Source organism: Dryobates pubescens, chromosome 35, assembly GCF_014839835.1.
Source record: "Dryobates pubescens isolate bDryPub1 chromosome 35, bDryPub1.pri, whole genome shotgun sequence".
In the NCBI taxonomy this organism is placed as follows: Eukaryota; Metazoa; Chordata; class Aves; order Piciformes; family Picidae; genus Dryobates; species Dryobates pubescens.
In genome coordinates, this window is record NC_071646.1 from 240,977 (window position 1) to 255,815 (window position 14,839).

Consider the following 14,839-nt stretch of genomic DNA (forward strand, 5'->3'; position numbering starts at 1 on the left):
AGGGTCTCCTCTGTCCCTTCATGCAGGTGATTAAGATGCTGCACAAAGTGCAGGCACAGACTGAGCTAACTGAACACCACCAAGCTGCCTACCTTCACCTCTCTCACCTTCTTGAGTTGCTGGAGCAGGCCCAGAGAAGGGCAACAAAGGTGGAGAAGGGTCTGGAAAACAGGGCTGGGGAGGAGGAGCTGAGGGATGTGGAGGGTAGAGCCTGGAGGAGGCTGAGGGGAGACCTCATTGCTCTCTACAGCTCCCTGAAAGGAGGTTGGAGCCAGGTGGGGATTTTGGTGTCTTTTCCCAAGCCTCAGGTGATAGAAAAAGAGGAAGGGGCCTGAAATTGTGCCAGGGGAGGGTTAGGTTAGATAAGGAGAATTTTCTTTGCTGCAAGAGTGGTCAGGGAAGAGGCAGAGTCCCTATCCCTGGAGGTGTTCCAGAAAGATGTGGCCATGGCAGCTGGGGACAGGGCTCGGTGGCCACGGGGGTCCTGGGTCAGTCTCAAGAGAGCTTTCCCAACCCAAACCCTTGTGCAGTTCTGTGAGGGTTAGGGTTAGGACAGCCCCAGCCTTGCTGCAGGACAGAGGAGCAGGGGAGGAGCAGAGCGAGGCCAGGGTGTGTGGAAGCTGTTTATTATTCAGCCTGCTCTAAGGTGTACAGCCATGAGAACAACAAAACGATGCTGGAAGCCCAGGAGTATCTACAGTCTCGCCTTGTTGTCGTGAGGTCCGTCGAGGCCTTGCACAGGTCGTCACGTTTGGTACCACAAATGTTTAAAACCCAGACAGATTTTGAACAGATTAACAATTGTATGTACAGGAAACAAAAGGAAGTTCAAGTATCAAAATACAGACAGATTAAATAACATTTGTATTACAAATCAGTCCCACTGCCAGACGCCACCACGAGCACAAGTGTCCACATTGCAAACTGAACTCGGCTGCTCCGCCCGTGGCTGGGAAAAGGTCTGAGCTACATCCACGCTGCCAGGGCAGCACAGCTACCTCCTCTTGCAACAAACATCAACCAGGAATGCCAAAATCAGAGCTAAAAGAGGACCTCTGCATCCAGAGCGAGCCGCAGACCTTGCTCTTCAGGCAAGGTCTGCAGAGGGAAGCTTGAGGGAATTCTGCTGCTGGAGCCTGCTGAGGTGGGGCAGAGAGCTTTGAAGCGACTGCCCCCACTGCAGCTGCACCCAGAACGTGTTGGGAGGGACTATTTGGCATCTGGTCTGTGGCTCAGCAGCCTCCTGAAGGTCCAAACTTGTCATGAGAGGTCAGGGTAGGTGCCACATCTTGGGGGAGGGGGACAGCTGTGCACCCCACACAAGTTGCATAATTTCTTCTAAAAAGAGAATTTCTTCGACAAAGAAATCCCAGAGCAAGTGGAGAGGCAGCTGAAGAACTAAGATCAGGTGTTGGTGGGTTTGTTTTCTTTAAATACAAAAGGATAAAGCAGCTTCAGTTTGGGGGGAAAAAGAAATAAAAAAACTCATCCCCTCCTGTACAAAAAAGACAAAACTGCATCCTGGGCTACCCGCCCCGGGCTCAGGCCCTGCACGAAGCAGAGCCTGTCCCTGCAGAGGGGAGCCAGGCCCAGGGCAGCAGAGCAGATGCCCTTGGACTCAAAGTCTTGTTCAGCACCAGACACTGAGGGCACTTCCCTCCAGAGGCCACAGGACCCAGTCGGGAGGAAGAGCCCCAACACCCCATGGCAGCTGTGAGCCAGTGGCTGGCAGGGCCCAGGGCCAGGCTCCAGCACACAAAGTACCTTGAGAAAAGCCACGGAGTGAGAGGGGGAGGCACTGCCCAAACTGCTTTGTATGAGGTGAGAAGCTCTGGCTAAGGAACTGTTGAGTCACTAAAGACAGCCATAGGATTATGCCCAGGACTGGGGTAGGACCACCAGGGTCACCAAGCCAGTCCCTTGGAGTCTCCATCACCACATCACCTCCAAGCCAACCCTCAAGAGCTCATGCATCCAAAAAATCCCAAACCACCACCCAGAGAGGGCTGTCCTCCTCCCAAGCAGAGGTTCAATATGCAAACTCTCCCAGATTTGTTACCAGCACATCAAATATTTACACCAGCATGGATTGCAACATTGGCAGGACAAGGAATGTCAGCTTTCCAAATTCATCAGCGTGCAGCACCCCCCACTGCCCCCCAGGCACAGCTTCCTGCCCTGGGGATTCTGCTTCACTCCTCTCCCAGCCTTGCTGGCTCGAGAGGCACGCATGAAATCCTGACATACAGCAGCAGTGGAGTCAGACAGGAATTCTTGGGGCATTTCAGAACAGTAAAGCAGCAGGGCACCCCCAGCAGGGCACCCCCAGCAGGGCACCCCCAGCAGGGCACCCCCTCAACCATCACCACGCCTGTCGAGATTTTTTGCGTCTGAAGAATTAGAATCAGAACCAGTTTGAGATCTCTCCCTCGAGGGAAACTGTTGTGAGAACATCAGTCACTGCCAGACACCTCCTGGGGCACGCTCTGGTCACCCCACAGAAGGGGAAGCACACAGCACCTTTGGGGATAGGGACTCAGACCTTGCTCAGGTTGAGAGGCTCCCTCCTCGGCTAGGGAGTGCTTCAGGATAATGCCCAACATTTAACTCCTCCTTGGTTCATCTTCTGAAGCTGTTGCACTAATTAAATTATGAGCTAGTATCAAAAAGTGCTAAGTCACCATGGAATACACTTTAAAAACCAAAGGCCCCCAGGCTGGAAGGACATAACTGGGTTTCAAAAGGAGCTGGGAGCACAGGGGGCTGGGGAAGGGACTCGGTACATAACAGGAAAGTTGTGTCCTTGCCCTGGAAACGTCAAGAACTGCAGGGCAGCAGCTCTCTGGAGGGGCAGCAAGCTTTGTACCACAGGGAATTCTTGGCCACAGCCACTCTGGGCTGAAGGGTCCTTTGCAGACTCTTCCTTAGGTTATTTCCATTTGCTAGGAAATCCTGGAGCAGCTCTGGGAGCAAAGGCTGCTGCCCCCCCGCAGGCTTCTCCTGCTGCAGGAAGTTATTGCCAGGAATTTGGCCTCCTCTACTCTTCACCCAGAACTGAAGCCACTCGAAGTACCATGAGAGACACACACACCACTCCCACTGCTAAGCCTTTCTCTGCACCCCTTGCTGGGCTGCGTGGATTCTCAGTCAATAAGGATCAATGTTGGTGCTCCTCACCCCAAACCTGCAGTGCTACATTTAAGCCAGGGCCTGGATTTGCCCTGGGTCGCTTCTTATGTGAAGATAAAGAGGAAATGGGTTAAAAGGCATTTGTCTCAGGCTAGCAGAGGTGACATCACACCCAGAAGGCTCAGCTGTCCTCTGCTAGACATGGAGGGAGCTGCTTGTCTCAGCTGGGGGCTGGGATCCCTCTTCCCCCTCTGCTTTGGGAGCCCTCACTGAGCAGCCATGCACCCCCTCCGAGGTGGCCGCCAGTGCCAGGTGGAGATGATCTTCCTGTCAGCAGGACTCTGCTTCTTAGGTCTCTGCCCCGTTACTACATCTCCATGGTCGGAGCCAGCTGCCTGCAGATCAGCTTCCCAGAGGCAAACAGAAAGGAAGAGAATGGAATGAATGAGTGCTGAGGCACAGGGAAATAAGGGCTGGGGAAGATGAGGCAGAGATGGGACGCAGCTGTGAGGGTTATGGACACACAGCAGAAGCTCTGCAGATTAGGCAGGGCTGCCTGTGATGCCAGCAAGCTCTGGATGGTCACCTTACAAAGGCACATGCTGGAAGGGAACCCTTTCAGGAGGTGCTGAGGATCCTGCCTCTCTCAGCTGAAAGCAGGATGAGAGCAGGGGAGCTCAGACCCTCTGCAGTCAGCATGGGCAGCTGCACACTTCCAGCCAGGCACTGCGCTCCCAGTGCTGCTGATAGCTCAGTTCCCCTCCGAAGGACACGCTGCAGCTTTCATGGGGCTGTGAACCACCACATGGCATCCTGGACATGCTCCAACCTGTGCCAAGTGCCCTGTGGTCTCCTGCAAACAATTCCCAGTCACATTCTGGAACTAAAAGCTGCTTCCACTGAGGCAGAGAGCCACAGGGAGACTTCCCCAGAGGAAAAGCAAGCACAGGAGGAACGGCCGCAGAGGCAAGAGGTCCCCCGCAGGGCCATCCCTGGCTCTCCAGCAGGGAAGGTGACAGATGTTTCATGATCCCTATAGCCCTTATTGTGCACTGGTTTGGAGATGGCAAACAAGCTGTGGGGTGGGCAGCAGAGTGATTTCAGTCTCGCTTCTCCCTTGGGCAGAAGGAGCTCCGTCTGCTCTCAGCACCCAGCCCCTCCCCAGCACGGGGCTCACAACGTGTGCCTCCCAAAGCTTAACCTCCTCACACTCTGCCAAGTGAGAGCTGGGCCCACAGCTCATGGGAATGATGACAAACAGGACTAGGAGGGGGGAAAACCTCCTGGGGAAACCGAAATGCATGCAACGAAAAGCGCAGCTGCCCTCGGAGAGGGGCTGGAGCTCACAGTGGGAACGATCACAGCCAGCCCAAACCAGCAGTCCCCTCGGGGCAGAATTCCTGCTTCAGGCTTTGAGGGGAGAGATGGTGGGCAAGGGTCCCTGTGAGGAGATCTGGTGAAGGTTGTTATTTGCAGACAGCATCACAGTGGTTAGTGTCGATTCCAGCGGCAGGCAGGACAGGCGAGGTCACTGCAACAGTACGCAGCCGTGGCTCGTTCGGGAGGAAGAGGATGGAGGAGGAGGAGGGAGTGTGTGCACCACAGAGACAAGAAGTCTCCATCAGTCCAAGGATAAGAAGGTGGGGGGGGTGGGGAAAAGCCTGGGGACTGTCACTTTGCCCCAGGGATTCACAGTGCCAGAGCGAGGGGACAGACGGGAACGGCCGGCGGCTTCCTGGATCCACATCGCCGACTGCCCCAGCCGGCACCCCTCTGCTCCCCCGCCCCCGGTGCCTGTCACCCTGTCACCCTTCTTCCCGAGTCAGGAGGATTCACAGTGCTCAGTGGTGCTCAGGTACAAAAGCTGGTTAAGGTCCTACAGTCTCCTAAGTGCTGCTGCCTGGAGCGGCGCCGAGGCGGGGCCCAGCGAGCAGCCGGAGCAGGAGGGAGCTTAGAGGAGCAGAGATCAGCTGGCAAAGGCACGGTTAGACGGGGTGGGCACAGGGTGCTTTAGAAGATAGTGGTCTCATACTTAGTGCTGAGGGTCCGCTTGGAGTCCTGTTTGGGGTCCACGACCCAGGAGACACTGGCATGGGACTGGGAATCTTGGTCCACTTCAGGGGGCTCCAGCTGGAAAAGAGGGAGAGAAAAGGGCAGGTTAGGTCACCAGCTGTGCTGCTGGGAGCCTGGGAGAGGCTGCTGCCCTGCCTGCTGCCCTGCCTGCTGCCCTGCCCAGAGCTGCACAGCTGTGCAGGGCAGCAGCTCTCACGGGGGAGGCACTGGAACTCCTCACAGCTACAATGTCTCTGACCACGCCAGGCTCAACCCAGCACCCTGAGATGGCTCCCAGGCCCCTGTCACTGAGCTTCACTTCAGCTCACAAAGCACAGAAAGCTGAGCGCTGTACAGAGGGGTCCATAAATTACAAGTGGCAGAGGAGAGGGAGGGAGGCAGCTCCTGGCAGGTGAGCTCCTGCATGATGTACTCTCCTGCCCAAGCACAGCTCTTTCATCTTGTCCTCCCGAATCAGGCTCCTACAGGAAGGTTAACAGCACCAGAAAGAGCATCCTGGCTCGCTGAGGCCCGGAGCCACTCTGCATCAGCTGCGGATGAGCGGCTGGTCCCTGGGGCTCAGCAGGGCCCTGGCAGGAGCAGCCAGGAGAGGGGCACAGGGGAGCAGAGCAGGAGGTGCGGGAAGCAGGGGGGCAGGCAGCTGGCGCTGGCTGGGGCAGCCTGAGGCCGGTTGGCAATGGAAGGTGGCAGGAAGGAGGGCAAAGACCTTGGCTCCAGGGCTAAGAGACTGCAGCGGCAGGTAGGAGGGGCGGTGAGCTGTGCAGGTGTGACACAGACAACAGCCAGAGGCGGGGGGGAGCGGCACCTGGGCGGGGGGAGCAAGCACAACACAGACAAGAGGAGAGGTTAGGCAGGCAGAGGGGCTGTGCCCTGCTCCTCAGCAGCTCCAGTCCCAGCTGCCTTTGGCTGCAGGGCCTCTCCTGTACTGCAAACCTCAGGCACTTCCAAGCCCCACCTCGATGTGTTCCTGTGTGCCCTGCCCTGGCTGACCCTGCTCTGGCAGAGGGGTTGGACTGGATGATCTCTGGAGGTCCCTTCTAACCCCTAATGCTCTGTGACTCCAGGAAACCACAGGTTCCCTCCTCACACTGCTGCAGCTCTGCAGGGTTTGCACATGGAAGCTGTGCTGGACCCAGGCCCTTCCCACCCAGGCTGTCCAGTTATTGGTTGGACTTGATGATCTTACAGCTCGTTCCCAGCCTACACAATTCTATCATCCTGTGATTCCCACCTCTGTCTGCCCTCATCCCACCAGGGGAAGCCCTAACATGGTAGCAGGGCTGCCAGCAGAGCCACAGGCACTGCAGTATCAGTGGTGCCTGAAGCTACAGGCACCTTATAGAACCATGGAATTATTTGGGTTGGGAAAGCTCTCCAAGAGCATCCAGTCCAACACCAACCCAACCTCCCCATGGCCACTAAACCACGACCCCAGGTGCCATGGCCACAGGTTTCCTGAACACCTCCAGGGACAGTGACTCCACCACTTCCCTGGGCAGCCTGTGCCAGTCCTGACCACTCCTGCAGTGAAGAAATTTTTCCTCATCCCCATCCTAACCCTTCCCTGGCACAGTTTCAGGCCATTTCCTCTCATCCTACCACCTGATACAAGGAGAAGAGCCCAACCCCCACCTGGCTCCAGCCTCCTTTCAGGGAGCTGTAGACAGCCTGCAGGTCTCCCCTCAGCCTCCTCTTCTCCAGACTAAACACCCCAGCTCCCTCAGCTGCTCCTCCCCAGCCCTGTTCTCCAGACCCTTCCCCAGCCTGCGCAGGTCTGTGCCCCCCAGGCCCTGGGGGTTGGTGCCAGCTCAGGCTGTGCCCTGGGTACGTACTGCAGCCTTCCTCACGCCAGCTCGGGGCTTAGGCACCGGTTTGGAAGATTTTGTTTCAATGACTTCTCCTGCTGCAGCACCCAGAGGCTTTGCTCTCTGGGCTTGGAGGGCCAGCTGGTAGGCAACCTCAAATGCCTGCCCCAGTGTGAGGATGATCTCATAGGTCAGGTTCTGGGGAGAGAACACAGAGAAACAGAGCCCTCAGGTGTGGGCCAGCAGAGCTCCTGTGCTCTGCAGCCTGCTCTGGAGATGCAGATCTTGGCAGAACCATCAGCTCTCCATTACAGGTCACATCCTGCTGTCCCCTGGCAAAGCTACTGAGCTCCTGCTCTGTGGAGGAGCCATAGCAGCAGTGAGCTGCCTCTGTGCTCAGACAGCGCTGGCTGGGGGCACCAGCGGCAGCCCTGCCAGCATCGCTCAGCAGCTGGGCTGTGAAGAGACAGAAGCACAAAACATCCCCAGGGTGGTTTAGCCCCAGGACAAAGGCAGGCTCTGCTTCCACTGCAGCCAGCTCAGAGGCTGCTGAATCAGCACACTGCACTCCAGCTGAGGGGGTCTCGAGGTTTGTTCCTGGCGTACTCCCCAGCAGGGAAAAGCTCTTGCCCTGCTTTATTCAGCACTGGGCAGTGCGGCAGTGAAGCCAGACACTGTCCAGAGAGCTGCCAGACACTGTCCAGAGAGCTGCCAGACACTGTCCAGAGAGCTGCCAGGTGCCAGCACTGGCAGCCAGGACTCAGGTATTTAACAGTGGGACCAGGTGAAAGAGGCCCAGCACAACCCAGTGCCAGTCTGTGACTGCCCAGAAGAGCTGCAAGGGCTGTGGTGACCCTGAGTGGGCACTCACCACATCCACAGTGCTGAAGACGTGGCAGTAGTGGTGGTTGGTCTGCAGATCCTTGGTGATGTAGGCAAAGGTGCAGAGGTCCTCGGGGTCCTGAGCGGCGCAGGAGATGTTCCGGATCTCGTGCTCGGCAATGACGTTCTGCAGGGTCAGCCACAGAGCCCCTCTCAGCCTTCTGGGCATGGCCAGGGGGCCCCCCAGCCCGGCCAGCCCCAGCCCTCTGCCCTGACACCATGCTCCACCACATCCAGCCTGCCACCACCACCTCCCTGGCAGCTCCTCAGCACCAGCTGTGGCTTCTGAAGCCCTGCAGCCCCCTCCCAGACAGCAGCTTGGTGCCACCTGAAGCTCACCTTGTTGGAGGCATCAATGAACTTCACCCCCTTGTAGGTGATGGACAGGATTATGGTAGGGATCTTCTTCATATGCTCTGTGGATTTCTTCAGAAACAAGGACAGCCAAGTGACCACTTGTGGATGAATGCTCCCTCCCTCATCACCACCCAACCCAGCTCAGAGACCCACAAAGGGGTCCTGGACCAGAAGGAAAGCTGCTTCTTGGTGGAATCAGAGGGTACTGGTGGATAAGAAGCTGGACAGGAGCCAGCAGTGGGCACTTGCAGCCTGGCCAGCAGGCCACGGGAGGTGATTCTGCTCCTCTGCTCTGGAGAGAAACCTCCCCTGGAGTGCTTTGCCCAGCTCTGGGGCCCTTAGCACAAGAGAGACATGGACCTGCTGGAGAGGGTCCAGAGGAGGATCACAAAGATGATCAGAAGGGTGGAGAACCTCCACTGTGGGAACAGGCTGAAAGAATTTGGGCTGTTCAGCCTGGAGGAGGCTCCAGGGAGACTTTAGAGCTGCATTTCAAGATCTGAAGAGGACCTACAGCAAGGCTGGGGAGGGACTGTTCAGAAGCTGGGGAGGCACTGGCACAGGCTGCCCAGGGATGTGGTTGAGGCCCCATCCCTGAAGACATTCAAGATCAGACTAGATGTGGCCCTGTGTAGCCTGCTCTAGTTGGAGGTATCCCTGTAACTGCAGGGGGGGTTGGACAAGAGGCCCTTTGAGTGTCCCTTCCAACCCAATGCAATCTGCCTCTCTGGAAAGGGACCTGGAGTGACCCCAGCATCCCCTTCCCCACTGCACAGACCTCCCAGCTATGGGGCCAGGTGCTGGGGAAGTCACCAGTGACATGGCACAGCCTGGCGGTGGCCTGGGCCCCTGCTTGGCACACGGGCAGCCTGAAGGGTTTGGGGACCCACAGCTTCACCGAGCTCCCCCAGTCCCCTCTCCAGAGCATCCCCCACAGGCTGCCAGTGCCCCCTCGCCTGTGGCCCCCATACCCTCATCTTGGCACAGGCGTCCTGCGTGGACTCGGTCCCACGGAGGTCTTTGATCAGCATGGAGCCCAGGTACTGCTTGGGAGAGGGAGGAAGGTTCAAGGCTCAGGCAGGACCCTGGCAGCCCCAAGCAGGGGCAGGAGCCTCGGGGGGGGGCACAGGCAGCAGCCACTCACGTTGGCCTCGTAGCCGCAGGACTCGAAGATGAGCTTCTCCGGCTGGTGCTGCCAGCTCTGCACCGGCGCGTAGGGGGCAGCCAGGCTCGGGGGGCGCAGCGTCAGCTTGGACTCCCGCTGCTCCTCCTGGAGGGGTTGAGCACGGAAGTGAAGCCACGGCAGGACCCCCTGCCCTGAAACACAGACCTCAGGGGGCTTTCTGGGTTGATGTGATCGAGGCTGGTGACAGCCAGAGCCTGCAGGGGCTGGCAGGAAGCAGCAGGGTGAGGTGCCAGGGCTGCTGGGAGCCTGAAGCACCTGGGTTTGAGGTGAGATTGAGGCACCAAGGAGCTGCTGTCTCCAGTGCCCCAAGCAGGCTGTGCCTGAGCACCTCCACACATCGCCCTGGCTCCTTGCTAGCTCCAGAGATGGGAGAAATCGCACTGAGAGGCGCCAGGGCACCCAGGGCACCACCACTGACCTGAGCTCTGTAGCGCTCGGCTTTGCAGTAGGGAGCAGCCTCTGTGCCACGCTCGTGCTGCCTCCTGGCAGTGTCCCCCGAGGGCAGCAGCAGATCCCCAGACCTCCCTGTGCAGGAGTCACTCTGGCTTAGGGGTGATGACGTCTGGGAGATCAGATCCTGGCACTGAAAGCAGGAGACACCATGAACCATCCCAGTAAGTTGTGCCCACACCTTGCTCCTCTTTACAGTGCCCCACACAAAGGGGGCAACGAGCAGGGTTCCTGGGGTTAGCTCCTGCTCTGCAGGCTCCTGCCTCAGTGCCATCCATCACAACATTTCTGCTCCAGATCCCTGCTGTAAACAATTTCTTCCTCATCTTCAGTCTTGATCTCCTCTCTTCCAGCTCCAAGCCCTTAGGGTTGGTCGTCCTGGCACTCCCAGACCTTGTCCAAAGTCCCTCCCCCCAGCCCTCCTGAAGCCCTTCAGGTAGTGGAAGGCTGCTCTAAGGTCTCCCTGAAGCCTTCTCTTCTCCAGGCTGAGCAGTCCCAACTCCTTCAGCCTGTCCCCAGAGCAGAGGTGATCCAGTCCCCTGACCATCTTTTCCCTGCTGCTCACACTGCTTTTGCTGTGTTTTTCCCACGACAGCCCTGGCTTGCTCCAGGATGCTCTCAGGCAGGAGCCCATCCCAGGAGGGCAGCGCCAGCTGAGCTGTGGGCAGGGTGGTTAGAGAGAACAAGCTCCACTGAAGCACTAAGCAAAGCACTCCAAAGCTGCTGACAATCAGCCACCCCAGGAGAAAAGCCCTGGGAGCCCAGGAAGAGAGCAGCCCAGCTGCCTGACAGCCTGGCTCTGCCCCCGGGCAGGACTCGCGGCCCGGCCGTGCCAAGCACCCAGCGGACGGTGCCGCGGCAGGGGGCTGGCAGCTGCGGCATGCAGCAGCCCCATTCGAGGGCCCTGCTCAATTTGCCATTGACGTCCTTCCGCTGCCAGCCAGGGCTGCAGCACAGCAGCTGCAGCACCAGGACATGCTGCAAACGGGCCCCTCCTCCCCTCCACCCTCACCCAGCACAGCAAGCAGTGGAAGCTGCGCCAAAGGGCTTCTCTCCTGCACTGCCACAACCCTGCTCATGGGCTCAAGAGGATGCTCCAGAGAGCAGCAGATCCTCAGCTGGCTGCTGCCCCCTGGGTTGCTGCTGGCTGAGCAGTGGGGTGGAGGTGCAGGCTTTGTGCAGGGCACCCTGGCAGCTCCCAGAGCAGTACCAGCATGAACCCCTCTTCCTTCTAACACCTGAACCCCAGCTCCAAAACAATGCAGAGGGAGCAAGGCACAGCAGCCCAGCTTGCCTGAGCTGAGACTGTTTTAGCACTGGGAACCCCAGGAGGTGCTGAACACAGGACTGGAGGGGCAACACCCAACTGATTGTCCCCCAGGGCAGCAGCTGAAAGGGACAGCTGCTCCTGGCAGACACAGGCTAAGCTCTTTGCAAGAAAGGGAGGAAGGTGAAGGAGAAGCAGGGCAGAAGCAAGCACCCTGAGCAGACCCCACAGGACCTGCCCAGCAGGCAGGAGCACCCAGGACTCACTCTGAGCTGCGAGAAGCGCGGTGGCTTCGCTGGGGGCTCCTCGTAGGGTCTGTCTGCCAGGGAGGCAATGATCCTCTTGCGATGGCCCAGCAGGTTCACCTTCAGCACCTGCAGGGAGAGCCCAGGGTCACTGCTGGCTTCCTGCCCCGGGCACAGAGCGAAGCCTCCCCTTCTGGGGCAGCCCCGTGCCTGTCTGACACCAGCCCCCGGCAGCTGCAGCCCCGCGGGGCTGGGGCAGGGGGGCAGCACTCACGTTGACTATTTCCAGCTCCCAGAGGTTCTTCACAGTGTCGATGGAGCTGTAGCCGCTCGAGAGGAAGGACTGAACGTAGTCCTGCAGCCCCAGGGAATCCAGCCAGGCAGGCACTGAGGGCTGACTATTCCCATCACAGCCCAGGGGCTTCAACTGCAGAAGCACAAGAGAGGTGTTAAAAGCCCCAAGGGGCTGGGATCCCAAGGCCTCAGTGAAAACCTTTAGGTCAGCATCAACTCCACTGGCAGCTTAAAACAATCCATGGGCAAGCAGGGAATGCCCTTGGGATCGAGGCTGGCAGGAGCAACATTCCCCCTGTCCCCAGCACGGAGTCCTCCCAGACACACAACTCAGCTGAGCAAGGAGTACCTCCTGCTCCCCCCTGCTATTGCCAACACCCTGCCCACAGCCCTGCAGCTCCTCTGTGGGTCCCAGGGACTGGTTTGCTCCCTCTGCTTGCAGAGCTGTGCTGCCGATGCCCTGCAGTGGGCACTGACCTTGGGCAGGGAGCGGGCAGCCTGCAGCAGCTTGCGGCGGTGCTGCGGGTCCCCGATGCCGATGTCGCGCAGGTCCTGGTCCTCCATGACATTGCAGCCCTGCAGGGACAGCAAGGAGGGGCATGGCAGCAGCAGGCAACAGCATCCTCACCAGCTGCTGCAGTGGAGATCCTGCACCAGCACCCTCCTGCCCTCACCTCCCAGGAGGAGGAAGGCTCCAAGGACAACCTTGGGCACCGACAGGGCTGACCCGAGAGGGGCTGTGGCTCATGTGGCATCGGAGGGGCAGAGCACTGCTGTCCCCTCCCTCCCTGCTCTGCTGCATCCTCTTCAGGCCAGCACTTACAGCCTGGCACAGGGGCACTGGCCTCTGCTCAGCCTCCCTCCATGGCCACACAGAGCCCCTCACAATAGTGTCCTGGGAGCTCAGGACACCAGGTGAAGGTCAAATTTATCCTCCAGCCCCAGGCATGGAGACAGCACACCCGGCCCCAGCAGCGATGCTTCAGTCACCCCACACCCCCTGCTGAAGCTCACTGCTGCCCCTCTCCCCCTTGCAGAGCAGAGGACCCTGGCCTTCCCCCTCTCCTCACAACCATCTCAACCTGCTTCCCTGCCCTTCCTACCTGGGCAGAGCTCAGCAGGAGCCCTGGGCAGGTCTCCCCATGGCTGGAGGCACCACGCTGCTGTGTGACCCAGTGCTTCAGCTGAGCCTGGACACCCCCTCCCTGGCCCTGCCTCCCCTGCTCTCAGGAGAGGCACAGCTGAAGGAGGAGCTGCCAGAGCTCCCCTGCTCCACATTTTGGTTTGAGAAGCACAGCCCTGATTAAATTGGCTGTGGGCACAGCAGGCAAGGGCTTGAGGAGGGAAGGATGGCCAAGGGGCAGCAAATGTGTTACAGTGGTACCCAACACTTCCTGTGGGACTCCAGCACCTGCTTTGGGCTTACCTGCTTTAAATACAACAGCCAAAGGTGAAAGCAGTGAGCTGCTCCCCCAGCAGCTGACCCACCTCAGCATGCACCCAAGGGCAGAGCAGGAAGAGTCCTTCCCATGGCAAATTTGCAGCTGACACTGCCCCAGGGTTCCCCTTTGATACCAGCCTGGGCAGTGCCAGGCTCAAGGCAAGGCACCTATTGGTGCTCTGCTGCTTTTAGCATCGCAAATGGAAGGCAAATTCCTTGCTGTGGAGCAAGGATCCAAGTGAGTTAAACACTGCAAAGCCTGCAGCTTCCTCCAACACTCCTGATTTTTGTGTGTCAGATTAAATTCCCTCAGTGCCAGTCCCTATTCTCAAGGTACTTAACAAGGATAGACAAAGCAGAGCAACTCCAAATAAATCACCACAGTCTGCTGTGCAGCAGCCTCTGCTTGCAGCAGCCTCTGCTTGCAGCAGCCTCCTTTAAAGCCTCCTGTGGCAAACAGGAATCTGCCCCCGAAATGGCTGATGAGCTGCAAACACCCTGCAGAGCCTTCAACCCCTGCCAGGCGAGCAGAGGAGCTCTTTGAGGCAGGCTATGCACCTGCTTGTCTTTAACACCCTGCTCAAAGGCCATGGGACAGAGATGCTCCCTCCCAGCCACCACTGCCACCAGCCAGGCAGCTCCTGCTCTCTGCTGGGTCCTGTGCCTGGCAAGGCAGCAGCAAGCGGAGGCCAGGGGAGAGGCCACTCAGCAGAGGTGAAACCAAACGAAGGAAGGGCTGAAAAACTGCAGAAAAGCTGCCTTGAGGGTTTGGGAGGGCTCAAAACCATCCCAGTGCAGGGCTGTGTCTGTTCAGGTTTAGGGGGGTTCCCCCTTGTTTTTTTGTGGTGTTTTGTTGTTTTTAACCAAAGCCCTTTGGGGCTGACACAGGTCAGCAACCAGACCATGAGATGCCACCTCCCAGGCACTCAGTGGAAGCTGCAGAGCCTGACCCCCAGGCTCAGGGCCAGCCCCTCTCTGGGTCCTCTGAGGACAGGCTCAGCCAGCACCAGAGCCAGGGGAGAGGAGAACTCCTGGGGACACGCTCTGCTCCTAGCCCAGACCTCCATGGTCCTGCAGCAGCAGCCTCAGAAATGCCAATTCCAATCAAAAAGATGTTCCAAAGATGTGCTGCAGACTTGATTCCTTCTGACAAGTGGTTTTCACCTTGCTCATCCCTCCTTGGTTGAGCAGAGCAAGCACAGCTCAGGGCTGCACCCCAGGCCAGAGCTCTTGCTTCCAGCCATGCTAGAGGAGTGGCAGACACCTGAAAGCCCTGCTCATGCCAGCAACTCACTTCCAGCAGGACCTGGCTCTCAGCTCTTCCCGAAAGCAGGTGGCTTGTTCAGGCTCTGTTCCCAGAACACCCATCCTGGGCTGTGTTCCAGGCACCCATCCCTGTGTTATTCCAGGTTTCCAGCGCGGCACTGCACAGATCAGAGCTGGGAAGAATCCCACCCCCTGGGTCCAAACTGGCAGAGACACTCTGGAGGGGCTGTTATCCCCCAGCCTGGCCTTCATCTACCTCAGAGCTGACCAGAGCTCCCTCCAGCAAAAGGCACAAATACACAGGACCAGGAGGGGCAGCTTTGAAGCCCATCTCTGCCCTCAAGATTGCCCTGAGAGGGCAGAGAGCTGCTGGTGATGGATCTGCCCCGGGCAGCCCTGAAGGACGCCGGTGTGGGCAACCTGCCTGCAGACACAAGCGTTTGG

General features: G+C 58.5%; 1 protein-coding gene across 4 annotated transcripts in view; it reads right to left on the bottom strand.

Annotated features, from left to right (window-relative positions):
• Positions 1-1,484: 1,484 nt before the first annotated feature.
• The window catches only part of ANKS1A (ankyrin repeat and sterile alpha motif domain containing 1A), a 63,370-nt gene continuing 50,015 nt past the window's right edge, over positions 1,485-14,839 (bottom strand). For 3 of the 4 annotated variants that reach the window (XM_054176501.1, XM_054176500.1, XM_054176497.1), the window contains 10 exons: positions 12,166-12,264; positions 11,669-11,821; positions 11,416-11,523; positions 9,851-10,015; positions 9,391-9,516; positions 9,218-9,289; positions 8,229-8,315; positions 7,879-8,016; positions 7,035-7,205; positions 1,485-5,259 (listed from right to left, as the gene is read on the bottom strand). In XM_054176501.1, coding sequence (XP_054032476.1) covers positions 5,140-5,259; positions 7,035-7,205; positions 7,879-8,016; positions 8,229-8,315; positions 9,218-9,289; positions 9,391-9,516; positions 9,851-10,015; positions 11,416-11,523; positions 11,669-11,821; positions 12,166-12,264 — 1,239 coding nt within the window. In that variant the 3' untranslated portion in view covers positions 1,485-5,139. The remainder of the gene's footprint in view (positions 5,260-7,034; positions 7,206-7,878; positions 8,017-8,228; positions 8,316-9,217; positions 9,290-9,390; positions 9,517-9,850; positions 10,016-11,415; positions 11,524-11,668; positions 11,822-12,165; positions 12,265-14,839) is intronic. The other variant, XM_054176499.1, reaches the window with a different exon arrangement.